At 43.2% G+C, this 17,671-nt stretch overlaps 1 protein-coding gene across 3 annotated transcripts in view; it reads right to left on the minus strand.

The window, feature by feature from the left end:
- Positions 1-17,671, minus strand: part of SYNPO2 (synaptopodin 2) — a 110,835-nt gene that overhangs the window by 19,630 nt on the left and 73,534 nt on the right. The window contains exons 2-4 of one of the 3 annotated variants that reach the window (XM_081876636.1): positions 14,731-14,882; positions 9,522-10,294; positions 3,636-5,953 (exon numbers count right to left, since the gene is read on the minus strand). In XM_081876636.1, the coding sequence (XP_081732762.1) occupies positions 3,636-5,953; positions 9,522-10,294; positions 14,731-14,882 (3,243 nt within the window). Of the gene's footprint in view, positions 1-196; positions 5,954-9,517; positions 10,295-14,730; positions 14,883-17,671 lie in introns of those variants that run through there. The other 2 variants (XM_081876637.1, XM_081876638.1) reach the window with 2 other exon arrangements.

Genomic DNA, 17,671 nt, shown 5'->3' on the forward strand with positions numbered 1-17,671 from the left:
CTATTCAGATTTAAGCGCTTGGATTTAATTGAGTTGTTGATCAGACTGAATTCATTCCACCAGAAACTGAATGGCATTTTGAGCAATTTTGGCAGAAGGAAGGAGAGAAAGGAAAAGAAGGAAAGAAAGACCTTGAAATTCTTTTTCAACTGCAGATAAAAACATGTGACATCAAAGAAAAAGCAAAAAATACAGATAAAGAAGAAAGGAACAATTTTAATGGTAGAGGAAAAAATACAGCAGATTGTAATTGGAAAATGAACAGAAAGAAGATCCCAAGAGGATTAAAATATTGGTACCGCATAATCTTAAATATGTTGTGTTGCAAAAGAATCCTTTGTGTACATATTTCTATGTAACATGGGCTGTTTACTTAAAATTAATACAGCCACATTTGATTTCCAGTATAGACTACTGCAGCTAACAAAGCCTACCCTAAATATGTTGAGCTTTGGACAAGAACCCCACTGTAGTCAAAAGAACTTCTTATGACTAAATATGTTCTAGCTGGTCAAAAAGAATTATTCCATTTGCTCTATGGACTTTGGATATGTCCTACATGTTAGGGAATGCTCCTTTTATGTGTGAAGTATGATATATATGCCTCAAATGTTTCCTAAGTGTGGCACATTTCACACTTTTTCATTTTTGGATGGTGATTGGTCTACTTATATAGTACATGGCTGTTCTTTCAATATTATAGTCAAAATGCCTTCCATATGACTGGAGAAAAGCTGTTCTCAATTGCCTGCCCACTGAACGTAATCACATGGGGCGGTATCCATCAGCACAAAAGTTTCCATCTACACAATAGAACTGGCTCCCTCTCCCATCTCCTGTGTGCCCCCATTCCCCCTCCAAAGCTGCTCCAGAAGTTTGGAAGAAACCTCAGAGCAGATTTAGGGGTTCCATAGAAGGCAAACAGAAAGAAGAGAGGGAGGGGAAGTTCTGTTGTGCGCTCCAATATCCTTGTGCTAATGGAACTACTTTAATGTATACCACCAAGGGAGGGGGTAGCAACAAGGGAGGCTTGTTCACTGTGTGACCTAGTCTGTTCACACAGATAGGTAAGGCTTCCTTCCATAAATTTCTGTAATTGTGACATCAAGCCACAATAGTGGAAACTGGAACCAAGAAACTACCCATTGGTGTATCCCCCCAGCCCTGCAGGCTGCACATGGTGTTTTCTATGGAATGCATCTTCAAAGGCAGTCAAGACATATTAAATTGAAGTAATTTTGACTGCTTGCAACATTATTTTAGTGGTATAGGAAGTGTTGCAGCATGTGCCCTTCACACATTGCTGAAACCTTGGAAATTCAAGTAGTAGCTGTTTGTGTGAATTGGACTGTAGGCAAGGCACAGCTCTGTTTCAGAGGGATTCAGTGATGTGAAGGTGAGCATCAATTTCAGCACTAGACAATGGGCCAACTTCTCCCACTGCCTTGGCAATGCACCATTCAGGCAATGCAAATGGGAATGAAATGGCATTACAGCCACAGTAGGTTTTTGAGGGCCTCCAGAAATTAGTATGCTACAATGGGGAGGGACTGTAACTCTGTAGATCACATGATTTGCATGTAGAAGGTCCCAAGTTCAATCCCTGGCATCTCCTGGTAAAAGGAGTAGATAACAAGAAATGGGGGCTTTAGACTCCAAAGAGCAAGTGCTAGTCAGACTAGATAACACTGGGCTATAAGGGCCACACAGAAGCTTTGTATGTTCATTTATAGAAATTCAAACTATTTTCATACCTGACTTGGTTGGATCTGTTAATCAGCAGTCAGTACATTCACATGAACTGTCCCTACTCAGGCACTTTCCCATTATGGCTGTATGTCCAAAATCCATCTAAATAATTTCGCCAAACCTAAATTAATTATTGTCATTCATTTTGTGGTGTTGGTTTAGCTAGAAGAGTGGGGAAAGTCTATCCCTTAACCCCTTTTTTAATCACCTCCGTGTGTGCACTCAAATGGTATTCAATGGAATTCAGTCTGTCTAGAGTGAATACAGCCTAGACAGTCAAGCGTTACTGGAGATGTCAAATATTGTTCTTTTGTATCACAACCATAAATAAAATTGGCAGAACCTAACCCTGGATATTCAACCCAGCAAACATGGTGTGGTAACAGTGTCTTGATCCTCCTGGTCCACAGTGTATTATTACTCGAGAGTAGGGTGAAAGCACAAGAGCAGAGTGAAAAGAAACACCAGTGGAAGAAGCAGGACTGGAAAGCCCAAGGTGAAAACGAGAATGTGCCTCAGCGATCCGCAGAAATATGAGGTCAGGAATCATGGCATGTCATTAGACAAGTATTTATAAGGCACATACTGCTCTGGGTGCAAAACTGGTATTCAAGGACGTGTCCCTTCAGTTTATAGTCGCTATGCTTTCACGTGAACATATTGCACCACGTCCACAGCTGTAGGACCCAGCTCATCCTCCTGGCTCCTGTAATTTTCTACTTGTCAAAAACAGAACAAAATGCTAGGCCTGAGGAGGTCAACATTTCCCCCCCAAATGGGAAAAGTTTGAATAGCCTCTCCAGCCTATGGCTTTCTTCTTCCAAATCTAGTAATATTATTTACCCTTAACCAGGGGAAGGGGGAAATTGAAGAGGTAATTCATGATTCCGGATCACCAGTTTGCTCTCTAATGACCCAAGTCTGCAATTGAACCTCCAGTGAATGAAACTGACCAGTGCTGTTTTGTATAAATCATTTCCCTGTAGTTATGGGGTCACGGGATCAGGTGTAACACAGCCACGTTATTATAGTGCTTATGTGAGCTAAGCTGTCATGGATCTGTTGTGGTGGTGTGTCACCTTAAGCTGAGAATCAAGGAAATGTTGCTGGCGAATACACCACTTTGCATGCCCAGTGGCTATACAAAAAGGAATTAATTCATTCCCCCCCCCCCCCACATATGGTTGCAGTGATAGTAGCAATGGGCGCTGAAGATGCCTCATAATAGGGATTCAACTGCAGAGTTGGGCCAAGACTCTATACCTATTTTTATACTCAACATTCATAAGAGACATAACATTTGAAGGCACTTTTCAGAAATAAATCTAATATCATTGTTATTTTGATTGTGCTCAGACGCTTTGGCCGCCAGTCTCCTCCACCCCCCACCCCAAAAACCTTCTGTGAAACCTATGTTCTAACAGATGAATTACAGGAACAGGGTTCCCTGTGTATTTGTGTACTGAAGCACTAACACCTAGCATCCTGCTTACTTAATATGAAGTGGCACGTGCCCATCTTAGGACACTGTGCATGCATAGCCATAAAAGAGGACTGCATACATAAATGTGTGTCATTGCAAATTAATATTCATTTGATTCATTTAAAAATCATTCACTGTGCCATCCTATGCATGTTTACTCAGAAAAAAGCCTCACCATTTTCAGTGGGACTTACTCCCAGGTAAGTGTGCATAGGATTTCAGCCTGAACCTTTTTTTTGCTTTTTTTTGGACCCAGATTTCATGTGATATATCTGAAAAAAAATATTAAGTAAGCCAAGGATCACTTGAGTGCCAGATTACCACTGCAAACAATTCATTGCGAGCTGAGTGGATACTGAGTTGTATCTATGCTTTACTCTTCAATGGCCGAGGGTTTCCACACCTGTGCTGAGACACCAACTTTCTTGGCTGAGAACTTTGGCCTGGGAGCAGTAAACATAGAAGATGCTGCTGGTTCTTGCTTCGAAAAAGAAGGGTAGCCTGTCGACACACAGGACTCAATGACAGGGCTAGAGGCATTCGACTGGAAGAAAGGTTGTGAAGTGTAGGCTGGTACAGAGTACACTGAAGATTCCCGGACATTAGAAGGAGAACCAGCGTTGAGCGATCTTGAAGGTAGAGCTTGCTTTGAGGCAGACGCTGAGTCAAACTTCGCGGGCTGCTTAGGAAGTGCACTTTCCTTATTATCAGAGGGAGGTTGGAAAGTAAATAAGGATGAATTAAGCTGGTATGGTTGGTGCTTCATAACTTCCAAAGAACTAAGTGCTTTCTTAGGCTTTTTCTTGGTAGTTTTGGCAGCAGCAGGGGACTTTGACTGTGGCTTGGTAGCAGCGAGAGGATAAGATGGAGTGTAGATGGGGTTATAGCCCACAGGTGGTGGTGCTCGAACATTCGACGAATATTTCCAAGATGCTGGTAAAGACGGAGTTGGTGATCCGGCCCGCGCCATATTGGCCTGCACAGTTTCTGAGTCTACCACATATTTTTCCATCCGCGACTGCCTTTTGGCAAAGAGCTGGGCTCCTTTCCCACTCAAAGCTGGGGGCATCTCAAAAGCTGGTCCCACCCCTCCAGCAAGCACAGCGTTTCCTACTGGGGTGGTGGGTGTTGTTTTGGGTGTATAATTTTGGTGTGGCACTGCTGTTTGAGGCCCTTTAAAAGGACTGGCTAGCTTAAGAGTACTTGGGGGCTGTGGAGGGGAATAAGCAGGCTGGGGAGGAGGGTAAGCAGGTTGTGCTATGTTGACAGATTGAGGAGGGGGATAAGCAGGTTGTGCTACGTTGACAGGTTGGGGAGGGGGATAAGCAGGTTGTGCTGTTTTGACAGGTGCTGGAGCTGCCATTTCAGGTGAGTTTGGAGCTGGAAAGATAGGAGGCTGAGTAACAGCCACAGCTGGAGGTGACCAGACTGGTGAAGCAGGCGTTGCGGCAGTGGGAGAAACCTTTAATGAGGGTTTGGGAGCAACTGGAGGTGGGACCTTTTGCTTGGCTGCCTGGATTTGCATGAAATTGCAGGCCTCTGCTCCCAAGCTGAGGTAGTCTTCTTCAGGCCCTGATTCAAAGCCTGCAGCACCACCTTTTTTGCCTTCTGTATTCTGTACAAGGGACAGAAGGGCAGGGTTAGGGCTCAGCTTGGGGGTGTCTTTGAAAGTAAACATTGGCTTTGCGGTGCTTCTTCTCTTTGCCTCTTGCAATATTCCAGTTCTTTTGGCAGGCACCGCGATCCTTTCATCCCTGGATGCGATCTGTTCTGTTGACTCTGTTGGAGACCAGATCGCCGGCTGCGCTGGACTGGCGGCAACTGGAGACAAAACAGTTCTGTATAAGGTTTCAGGGGGTGGGCTGACAGAAGTGTAAGGCGGTGGCGCAGGGAGATCTGACAGAGGGCTCGTCATGCTTCTGGTGGGAGAAAACGGAGCCGCTGCTCTGTTTTGTACACCAGGGAAAGGCTTGGCTGTTCTGTTGGAAGCAGCAGTTTTAAGGGTTTCTGAGGATGGGTACATCAGGTTTGCTTCAGGAGTGATCCCGATGCCATTTTGCTGAATTGCTGCACCATGACTGTGGCTCACTTCTATGTAGCTTTTGCTAACATGGCTTTTCACCCTGGAAGATTCTTCCTGTTTTGCCTGATATGAGGAGGAGCTCATTTTGTAGGTGCTCTCGGTTGCTGTGCTTGCCTGGTGTTCCTCAGAGGAGCTGTGCCCTGCCTGCATCCTCATTGCCTCTTGCTCAGCCGTGATCTGGTCCAACCGTTGACGCCTTTTGGCAAACATGACTGCCCCCTTGCCCTTGCTTTCTGGAAGCAGCTGAGACATCTCGTCCCCACTTTTTGGTTTCTTTTCAACCTCAAGCAGTCCAGTATCCCAGTCAAATGTCACAATCCGGTCTTCCTTGTCAATGTCGGAGAAGAAATCTTCATCGATTTCCGACTCGCTCGTGCCTAGCAAGGTAATTTCAAAAGCGTTCTCTTTCTCACCTTCTTCACCTTCGTCTTCTTCGCCCTCGTCCTCGTAACGCTCTAGCTCCCCAGTCCCGTAGCTGACCAACGTATATTTCCTAGCTCTTTGGCGACGCTTCTTGAACATCAACACCCCCTTGGAATTGGGATTTGGAGCTCCTGTCAGCAAGAGGGCGATGCTCTTACATTTAGACTTGGCTTCTTTCACCTGCTTCTCTGACTGACTCTCACTCCGTCTGAGCCCTGCAGAAAAGGATTAAAGAACACATCTAAGGCAACAGCGTAACATGAGAGCCATTTTAACCATAAGCTGCACAATAGCTATTTGGGGTGCAAGAGTGCAGTCCTAATCTTTCTTTCTCTAGAGCTGGAATGTTCCCCCTTATGTAAAGATGCATAGGAAAGGCATTAAGATTAATCTTTTCCCACAGTTCCAGCCATGATAAAAATTCCATAGCAATCATTCCTCCCTGGCTGACATTCATTGCACAATTTTTTTTTTCTTATGGATTTGCTAGCTCCACTTTCAAGAGCTTTTGATGTCACATATTTGCTTCTGTCTGTGTACATATATATAAGCCAGTATAATATAGAAGATAAATCAGAAGTGTCAGATAGACGTACATATACTATGGATGCTGAGTTGGCCACACATACTCCTGGAGAAGCTTGGAGAATGTGTTTATTAACTTAAACAAGATCAATTCCTCTGAAATAGTTAAATGGTTCAACTTGTCCAGCGATCTCCCTCTACCCACATGTCTGTAAGTTATGGTGTAAGGAATAGGAGTTTGAATAAAACCAGGAATATTTTATATACACATACACACACAGTCCTACTGCGACACAACTAGCCCTTGTATTTCTCTATCCTGAGCCTTCTATGCGGCATAGGAAACCATGGTTGCAATGTAGTAGGCTTTTATAAGCAGATTATATGATAAGGCATGGATAGCCTTCTGTTCAAAGGAGAGGAGAGTAAAAGAAAAAGAAAAGGATCCCACTGGAGGTGTCTGTGCTATCATGCCCAAAGTAGCTATTGGGAACTCTCCCAACAGTGCCATATCTGGTCCTATGGAAGGCAGCCCAATTTTGCTGCTGAATTACAGGGCAAGACAAATCACAAGTTCTTCTACAAAAAGGAAAAGACAATACTTGTGGTGTGATCATCCAAGATTTATATCCACAGGAAAATAAGTTTGATTCCCTATACCCTGAAAACCATTTTGAATGTGAATAATTGTAACCATGGTATTGAATCATGCTATTCAGAATTGGATTTTTTTAAAAACAATATGAAATAAATACTTTAATTAAATGTAACCAGACTGTTAATAGGGAAAGTACTTCCTCTGGGGAGTGAAAAAAAATAAAGCAGACTCGGTAAGCAGACCTAAATCAGTGGTATTAATTTACATTTATTTTTATTTTTTAAAAAACATGTTATAACTCTACTTTAATAACTAATTTCTGTTAATGTCTCTAGTTTTTATTTAAAAAGAAGCTCTGGAGGATATAAACTTTTCACCTTGAATGAACTGCTATCGAATGCTCACATTTTGCTATCCTGAGATAAACAGCATTTCCTTCTATTCATATTTCATCTCATATTTCATCTTTTACACATGTAGGTCTGCGCCTGAGCGTAAGCATTGTAATGTAAAAAATGCTTCCACCAGTATCACAGCAATCCTATGCACGCTTATTTGAGAGTAAGCCCCATCAATCAGAGGAGGACATACTTCTGAATAAATAGGCATAGGGTTGGGTTGCCCACTTCCAGAAGCATGTATTGGGCAAAAAGGGGAAATAGATGGTTGTATAAGACATGAGATCTTAAACATCGGCAGGCACATGCTACAAGATAAGCAGGCTGCAGTGTGAGTACTAAAGCATAGAACAGAATTCCCAACCTGGTGCCTTCCAAATGTTTTAGACCATAAATCCCATTATCCCTGACATTTTACATCACTGCCTAGGAATGGTGGGAGAGAAGAGTCCAGCAATCTCAGGAGAGTACTTGGTTGGGGAAGATTGGCACAGATTAGAATATATTGATATTATAATATGGAGCCCTGTTGCTTTACAGGCTAGCTTATATTTCAATGTGGGATATACTACCCCATTTTCCTTTTGATGCATCGCAAACAGCATCCATTTTAACACAACAATGTTACATAATATTTTAGGCTGTAGATAGCCGAATCCAGGGAACATGGTTTTCATGGAGACTTCCATAGTAGCTACTTGTTGGGAGCCAAAGAGCCCTGGAACTAGAGATGCACACCCCAAAAGACTTTAGATTTGGGTGTTATCAAACAGAAATCTCCCATATCTCATTGTAAAACACATTTGAAGCTGTTTCTAAAGCAGTTTATGATATGACACGAGTGTGGGAGCCTACTATTCAAAGAGCGGGGGAGACAAAAATCATATTGGGCGCACGTTAGCCCTTGTGTATATGGTACCTAAGCCTATAGTGACTCTTTTGATACCAGCCTATGTTTATGTGTTTAGAAAGGAATGTATTTTCTTCTTTAAGAAAGGAAATACGACTCCCTGATTTGTATTCACTGCAATGGTACTTGAAGCATGCAAAACATTCCTATCTTGAATGGCTTAATTATGGGTATTTAGACAAACCCCTTTCTAACTAAACCGATGGTGTAATCTGACAAGCACAACCCCACAGTTGCTGCTGGCTTCACTGCCAAAATGCAAAGCATGCATGCTGTTCTTTTATACTCTGTTAAATATGACATAAATATGTGGATTACAGCTGGGAACTTCAAGCATAAGCAACGGCTTAATTTACACACTGATGCAAACGGCTATAATTCTAAAAATATGCTTGCAGGGGAATTAGTAATGGGTTATCATGCTCAGCCTGTGCAAGACAGCTCAATGCTACAGTATAGCATCAAGCCTTTGTCATTTTGCAATGAAAAATCGCTTGACGGAATTCTTGAAATAGTCCACAGTGAATGCACAACTGCCAGGAACAGAAGTGAATCAATAAATGGATGCTTTGAGAAAAGCTGCATCTGAGTTAGTCTTTTTTAGCTGTCGTACTATTGGTCAACTAGTTTACTTCCAATTAAAGACCTTGTGTAGATTTTGCACTGACCTCTAGGTATGGGAGGCAGAAGGAATAGTAAGTTCACTTTACAGTGTAGAGAAGCCTTGCAAAACTGAAAGGGATCATATAACTGGCCAAAAATACACATGCTGGTGTCTGTCAAAGCGACTTTCTGCAAGCATCATCAAGCTTCACTACTTCACCACTTTTCCTTTTTTAAAAAAAAATCCTTCTCGACTTTTAATAGAAGTAGCATCATAAGTATGCCAATTCTAGACAAAACACAGCCTTTCTTTGTACATGGTGAAACCTACAAGCAAGAAACGGTATGCCTGACAACATTTCTCTCTTCTGGGACAATCTCTGTCAAATTGCCTTTTACGTCTTTGTTAAGAAGCCCCACAGGCTGTCTGTACCAGCAAGTATTTTTAGCAGTAGAAAGTTAGCAGACCTAGATAATGTTTCAAAGCGAGCTTTCTAGTCAGTGCTATGAAGAACATTCAATTCCTACTGATTTTTTTAAAAAATTATTACTACAGGGCTTACAAAAACTACATATCAAAACAACAGAAACTGAATGGCATTTAGAAAAGTGAGGGGGAGATATTAAGAAACCCCCTTTTAAAGTTTATATTAATTCTAAGCACATGGAGGCAATTGCACTTTGAAATGTTCTACGTTGCAAAATGTAAGTCTCAAGCAAAGCCACCCGCTTAGCGATAACATACTCACTGGCGTGCCTTGCCCTGTGTTTGTGAGGTCTGCTATGTTCCCTTTCAGAGTGCTGGTCGTCTTCTCCCTGCTCTGTGCCTTCTGACGAGATGCCGAAGGAGACTACAGAAGGAGGTGCTTCTGACTGCCCTCCTTCCACTTGAGAATCCACACACCCCTTTTCGGCCAGAGACCCAAACTCTTCCTTTGCCCTGTCAGAGCAGTCTAGGATCACCTCTACCTTGGTGAGAGACGGCTCCTTTGTCTCAGCTCTGAGGGCTGCTTTGACCTCTTTGCCGCCAGCAGCCTGGAATGTTCTGCTTGACCACTGGACAGCGTGGTCTTTTTCAGCCGCGGGACCTGCAGTCAGCCAGCTAGTCCCATCTTGCGGTAGGGTGGCTCCTGCTTCTGAGGACTTGTGCTGTTCAGCTCCCAGGACAGTCAGGCTGGGAACACTGCTGCCTTTGTGTTTGCCATGCAAGAGGGACAACTGGAGCTCAACTGTTGGTCCTGGCTTTTCCCCGGTGAAAGCAGGCACCTCTATGAATTGTGTTTTAGGGGCTTCTATCACTTTGGGAAGGATTTTGTGAGAAGGGGTGATATCTCTTTCGGCATCGCTTTGCTGCTCTTTCTGGAGTATTTCATGAGTTGCCCCTATGATCTGCAGTTGTTGGTGAGGTCTGGGGGCTGCTGTTCTGATTTGCAGGGTAGTGCTCTCTTTATATTCCTCATTTTTAATGTCACTGCCATTTTCTGTTTCAGGACTGAAGGACTCATTTACTCCACTGGAAGATCTGTGGAGACACAAATAGCAAATCTGAGTTGTAAATCTAATTGTGTATCAAGCTACTTTTTAAAAAGTTCACATCATCAATACAGTGCATTGCACAAGTAGTCAATGTGTTGCCCTCCAGACTTTTGGAGTACAACTACCATCAGCCCCGGCTAGCATGCTCAATGGTCAGGGATGATGGGAGTTATAGTCCAACAACAGCACACCACAGCTACCCCTGGTGTATGCAGTATTGGACTTAAGCTGGGGAGAACCAAGAGTTTACAAATGAATCTCAGAATGGAGTTTGGCCAAGCAAGAAATCCTCTGGATCCCAAGTCAACCCAGCTGCTGTTGTGTGATGTCAACAAGCCTCATTCAGGCCTTTTCACTGCACCAGACTAGGAGCTGGCAAAGCAAACAATCAGTTTCAACCTTCTGCCCGGGCCAGCATCAGTGGCAGGGCTGTGGATGTGGCACTGGGTATCCTGCTTCATTAAGTTCCACTGCTGCCAGCCATATGTGAGGTGGCTTCCTAGTTCCTTCCTAGTTAGTATCTAAATCTATCACATAATTTGCTTTGTAGGACAAAACTAGTAAAGTTTTGGGGTTTTTTTTACTAACAGTAAGAAACGTAGACACCTGAACAAGTGTTGACATTGATGCCAATGCATCTTTCTGTCCTGGTCTTCCAGTATATTGATGAGCCTCAAACATATTTCCATGTATTTCCATGTATTATGAAGAAGAACATGTTAAAGATGGCATTCTTTTCACTAGATCAAACCATAGCTTAGTGTGCATGTTCAAATGTGCAGATTATTGGAGAGGGTTGTGGCTGCCACACAACTCCTGTGGTTCTGCTGCCATACTAACTGGGAATAAGCCATAGTTTGGCTTCGTGTATCATCAACACCCACGCTCATGGTTTGTCTCACTCTGGACATACAGTGAGCTGTCACCAAGGTTTGTTCTTCATTTAGCGTATATGCCACACAACTGAGTGGAACTATTCTAAAGAACAGGGTTGGAGGATTTTAGCCTTTAGCACTGAAACTGGAGATGGGGTGAGTCTTTGAGGGAAGGCCAAGCTCTGCCCTGCTACCCTTCGATTTTGCTCCAATTTCCCTGAGAAAAGTACCTTTACCTTTGAGGAATGATGGCATAATACATGGGGGAAAGCTGACTTCAAAACAAGACAGGCTTCACAAGGTCTGTCCTTAATTGCAAATGGCAATCCCCTTGGTCCCCAGCAGGATCAGGCCACATGTGACTTCCAGCTAAGGGAATGCTTTGTGGTATCGAGGTTTGCTGTCTGCCATTGGATACCCTATCCCTTCTCAAAGGCAAGATCTTTTACTGTGAGAATGTGGGGAAAATTGGCAGTGAATGTGTGAACCAATCCTTTGGGTTTTTGAGCATTCAAAGCCCAGTTGATTTTTAGGGCAAGCCCAATGTGTCCCACATTTTAAACAAGCTTTTCAAAAGCATCTAAAAATGACTTTTCTCTCTTTTCTTGGCTCCTAGAAGCCAGATTCTACAATATGAAAGTCATAGTATTGTCATCAGAGAACTATTCACCCCTTTGTTACTGCCTAGAGGCAGCAATGGACCAGGGGCGCCGACTTATAAAAAATATTGGGGGGGCGGGGGCCCATACCGACTTATAAAAAATATTGGGGGGGGCCCAAGACCTCCAAACCGCTGCTGCTGGGGGAACGAAAGGGGCAAGCCCCGGGCTGCCCCGACCTTAAGTGAACCTGTGAGGGCCCGCCCTTTGCGGCAGCCGATTGGCTGCCGCCGTGGGCGGTGAATATTAATGAGCTAGGGGGAATCCCCGCTTCTCGCGGGGCTGACGCCAGCCCCGCGAGATTGTTGATGGGTCGATAGCCCGCAACCCCACCCCCTCTCTAGATCGGGAGTGGCTTTGTTTTAACTCATTACTGAATGTATTTTAAAAGGTAACTATCGTCAAACAAGGAAAATAAAAAATACCAACATAATTTTGTGATTTTACAAAGCATAATATAACTAATAATTTTCTTAAATTATTGGGGGGGCAGAGCCCCCCCAAACGAATTTTTGAGGGGGCTCGGGCCCCCTCAGGCCCCATGGAGTCGGCGCCTATGCAATGGACTATATATGAAAAGGCAAAACAGAGGTGCTCCTGGTCAGGAGAGATGACAAGTCATTTTTTGTTTCTGGGATGGTGAGAGTCTAATTAATGATTCCCTCTAATTCTTCTATTAGTTAAATAATATTGTACTTCACAGAATGGCTGTTTAATGGGAAGTTACTCACAAATTCCACAGGCAGGATCAATAAGAAGCAGTAAAATGTATTGAATTTGTGAGCAGTACATTTCCATTTGAAGTCATTGGGGGCTTTTGTTGAATGGAACTTACTTGTGGGTCTTATTGATAACCCACTTGGCCATTGGGAAAGGGCACTGCTAGTTAATATAGCTGTTAAGTGTGTTAATATCAATGCCACCTTTTTGGGACAAAGGGTGAAATATAAAGTTAACAAATAAAAACATACAGCATTGTGCCATATGGAGATCTCTCTTTTAATCCAGCAAATTGCAGAATGGTGTCTCAGTAGCACTAAAGGGGTCTAATATGGACCCAAGGCGTCACATCTTAAAGGAAAGGGGGGGAAATGTAAGTCCTTAGTTCCCTCAGACCCCACAACCATACAGTGGTACCTCAGGTTACATACGCTTCAGATTACATACGCTTCAGGTTACAGACTCTGCTAACCCAGAAATAGTGCTTCAGGTTAAGAACTTTGCTTCAGGATGAGAACAGAAATCGTGCTTCGGTGGTGCAGCGGCAGCAGGAGGCCCCATTAGCTAAAGTGGTGCTTCAGGTTAAGAACAGTTTCAGGTTAAGAATGGACCTCCGGAACGAATTAAGTACTTAACCCGAGGTACCACTGTACATCCAAGTGATATACCATGAATTTTCTATCTGGCTTTGAGGAAGCAAAAGTTCAGTATACTCAATAAAAAGCATGAATAAATTATGCAGGATCTGGCACTGTTGGCTGAAGATTTTAGGGGAAACTGGTAAATTAAAAGACATGCTTAAAAAGCCATCTGTTCTGGCAAATCTCAGTCCCACTCTGTCTCTGTCTTGCACATCTGTATCAGTTGCTGGAAACAGTACCTGGACACAGGGCTGGTCCATAATATCTATCAAACCATGGACGGAGCTCCCAAAAGGTCAAGCATCTTAATTTATGCATCCCTGTGAATGTAGCTGGTTTCCATCATGTTGTGTTATTTGGACAATCAATTGTGGTGCTTAATAAACTATGAATCTGTAAACATTTCCTTGTAGGAAGGAAGACTGGGAGTGAGCCAGATAAACGTTAGCCTTTATTGGTAGCTTAGTGTGTCTGGATTTCTGTTTATGTGAGGACAGGAGGGAGGGAGGGAATGAGGGAGGGAGGGAAAGAGGGAGAGACAGAAACAGAGCCACAAAGAATTCCCCCCTTAAAAGGCTCTCTGCCTATGGATATACTTGAAGTCTTTATACACCATCTCCTGTCCCCAGCAGTACATGTTTGCCATTTGCTGTGCAGGAGTAAACATCTTTCTTTAAAGTCTGATGATGATTACAATTAACCAAGTTGCACTTCTGTTGTGGGGAGACTGACCACAAGATACAAAGTGCATTGTTCCCTCTAGGACTTAAATTTCAGTATTTGTATCTGGTCTGTGGGATTTAATCTTCACTCTTACTGGGCAAATGCATTTTCTATTATATAAATGATAAGTGGTACAACTCCTATCACACCACTATATGAACTTCAACAGGCTGATGCTGTTTAAAAGTGAACACTACTCTGATCCCTCTGAAAGTTTAGATAATTTTATGTTATGACTGTCAGAATGATCCTATACCTACTTCCATGGGAATTAATCCTTAGTAAATTGTTCAGGGTTGAAGGCTCAGTTTTCCAATGAAATAATGTAATTTCTGTATTTTTTGCTCTATAAGACTCACTTTTTCCCTCCTAAAAAGTAAGGGGAAATGTGTGTGCGTCTTATGGAGCGAATGCAGGCTGTGCAGCTATCCCAGAAGCCAGAACAGCAAGAGGGATTGCTGCTTTCACTGCGCAGCGATCCCTCTTGCTGTCCTGGCTTCTGAGTTTCAGAATATTTTTTTTCTTGTTTTCCTCCTCTAAAAACTAGGTGCGTCTTGTGGTCTGGTGAGACTTATAGAGCGAAAAATACGGTAATTTGCACTTTCTTGGTGCAATTAGGAAGCGCAAAGAACCAGGCATTGTGATTGTGAAAATAGGTGTTCTTAAAATGGTATATTAAAAATTGTGCAAAGTGGCATAGAAAGTGCAAAGTGGCATAGAAAGTGCAAAGTTGGTTCCCAAAATTCCCATGGGACTATAACATGGACCTTATCAGTATAAGTAGCCAAGCTGAGTTTCCTTTACCTCTTGATAAGCATCTGGAGAGTGTCAGCCAAGCCTTCCATCAGAGCGATAACTTCAGAATAGGTCAAGTCAACACAAGGGTTGCCATTGATAGATATCACCTCATCCCCTTCACACAGCCCAGCCTTGGATGCTTTGCTTTTATTGCGAATCTGAAAGAAATAAACAGTAAGGCATCTATTCAGATAGTGGCAGGGGGAAAAAGTTCATTTCATTCGTATGGGGCAACAAAATGCCATAAGAAAGCTGTATTTATCCATTGTTTTAATTCAGTAAATGATTGCAGTAATTTATCAAATTCTTCTACATTTCATCTACTTACATTTTCAATTTCTCTCTCTCTCTTACTGCTGACCACATATCACCAGCTCATGCCCCTTGATTTCAATCAAAGGATGGGTGCCCCGGAAGGCTATAATGTGCAGATTACCAGAGTGATGGTTTGTAGAATGAAAAAAGGACACTCACTAAAACTCGTCTGCCACCTCAGAAGCAGGCTAGCTGCAACAAAAAACCCTCGATAATTTTCTTGATTGATAGAGAATGGTTGAAAAACATAATAAAGCGGGTTGTATAGATGTATCAGAACAAAAACAAAGACCAGGCACCTTAGAATGTATTTCTACAGTGGGATGCGCCTAGCTTCTTCCACTTTCAAAATGCCAATGAGGTACCACTTGAATACTCAATCATTTCCCTTGCTCTTTCACAGGGTCATTCACATTTCAATGGTTATTTTTATAACTTAGCATTTATTTTGTTCCGTGGTTTTTTCAATATTGAAAACCTGCTCTAGAGAATAGGAGGGAAGTAGACTCAATCTGGCTAACGGATTGAGGTTGAATCCCGAAAAGATAGAAGTACTGTTTTGGGGGGACAGGAGGCAGGCAGGTGTGGAGGACTGCCTGGTCCCGAATGGGGTAACTGTGTTCCTGAAGGACCAGGTGCACAGCCTTGGAGTCATTTTGGACTCACAGCTGTCTGTGGAGGCACAGGTTAATTCTGTGTCCAGGGCAGCTGTCCACCAGCTCCATCTGATACACAGGCTGAGACCCTACCTGCCTGCAGACTGTCTTGCCAGAGTGGTGCATGCTCTAGTTATCTCCCGCTTGGACTACTGCAATGTGCTCTTTGTGGGGCTACCTTTGAAGGTGACTTGGAAACTACAACTAATCCAGAATGTGGCAGCTAGACTGGTGACTGGGAGTGGCTGCTGAAACCATATAACACTGGTCCTGAAACACCTACATTGGCTCCCAGTACGTTTCTAAGTACAATTCAAAGTGTTGGTGCTGACCTTTAAGGCCCTAAATGACCTCGGCCCAGTATACCTGAAAGAACATCTCCACCCCAGTCCTTCAGCCCGGACACTGAGGTTCAGCTCCGAGGTCCTTCTGGCGGACCTCTCGCAGTGAGGTTACAGGAAACCAGACAGAGGGCCGTCTTGGTAGTGGTGCCAGCTCTGTGGAATGCCCTCCCATCAGATGTCAAGGAAATAAACAACTATCTTTTAGAAGACATCTGAAGGCAGCCCTGTATTAGGATATTTTTAGTGTTTGGTGTTTTACAATTTTTATATGTGCTGTAAGCCCTCCAGAGTGGCTGGGGAAACCCAGCCAGATGTGTGGGATAAAAATAATAAAATTATTATTATTATTATTATTATTATTATTATTATTATTACTTGTGACATCACAAGGAACCAGGCAGTCAGTGCTACATAGAGCTGTCTACTGCTGCAAAGCGGAAGAATGAAATTCCATTGAACTCAGTTCTTAAGACAAGAATCGGTTGCATCTGCTTCTACAGCAGGTTCAGATCCTCCAAGTCTCTTTATTTTCCAGGGTCAGTCTGAGATTTACAGATTTTCTGATTTGATCCCAGAAATGTCCCACTTTTCTTTAGGACATCCTGATTTTCATCAGAAAATTATTGTAAGGTATGGAATGGGATATCCCTATTTTCATCAGAAAAATGTTGGATGGTATGCAAGTTTAATGCTGAAATTGCTGAAGTCTTGATACACTATCACAGAGTTACTTTTTCTGCATATGTATAATCTAGATTTGAAATGAGAATAAGTGAATGGAAATGATATAAAGCAATGTGACGCAGACTCAACAGTGCCTCAACAGAACACAGATACATGAACATTACAGCTCCTTACACAGTGGTTTGAGCTGGTAATTCACTGGTTGGGCACCTGTGGCCTGGGGTTGTAATTAGGCCTGCAAGGACCCAGGGGCTGGCCCACCAGGCTATTTTGGATGAACCATGCCCACCTTCCCCACACTTAGAAGAGTGACTAGTGGGGTGCCACAGGGTTCTGTCTTGGGCCTGGTCTTATTCAACATCTTTATCAATGACTTGGATGATGGACTCAAGGGCATCCTGGTCAAATTTGCAGATGATACCAAACTGGGAGGGGTGGCTAACACCCCAGAGGACAGGATCACACTTCAAAACGACCTTGACAGATTAGAGAACTGGGCCAAAACAAACAAGATGAATTTTAACAGGGAGAAATGTAAAGTATTGCACTTGGGCAAAAAAAAGAGAGGCACAAATACAAGATGGGTGACACCTGGCTTGAGAGCAGTACATGTGAAAAGGATCTAGGAGTCTTGGTTGACCACAAACTTGACATGAGCCAACAGTGTGACGCGGCAGCTAAAAAAGCCAATGCAATTCTGGGCTGCATCAATAGGAGGATAGCATCTAGATTAAGGGAAGTAATAGTGCCACTGTATTCTGCTCTGGTCAGATCTCACCTGGAGTACTGTGTCCAGTTCTGGGCACCACAGTTCAAGAAGGACACTGACAAACTGGAACGTGTCCAGAGGAAGGCAACCAAAATGGTCAAAGGCCTGGAAACGATGCCTTATGAGGAACGGCTAAGGGAGCTGGGCATGTTTAGCCTGGAGAAGAGGAGATTAAGGGG

Source organism: Podarcis erhardii, assembly GCF_964252035.2.
Source record: "Podarcis erhardii genome assembly, chromosome: 9".
Classification (NCBI taxonomy): Eukaryota; Metazoa; Chordata; class Lepidosauria; order Squamata; family Lacertidae; genus Podarcis; species Podarcis erhardii.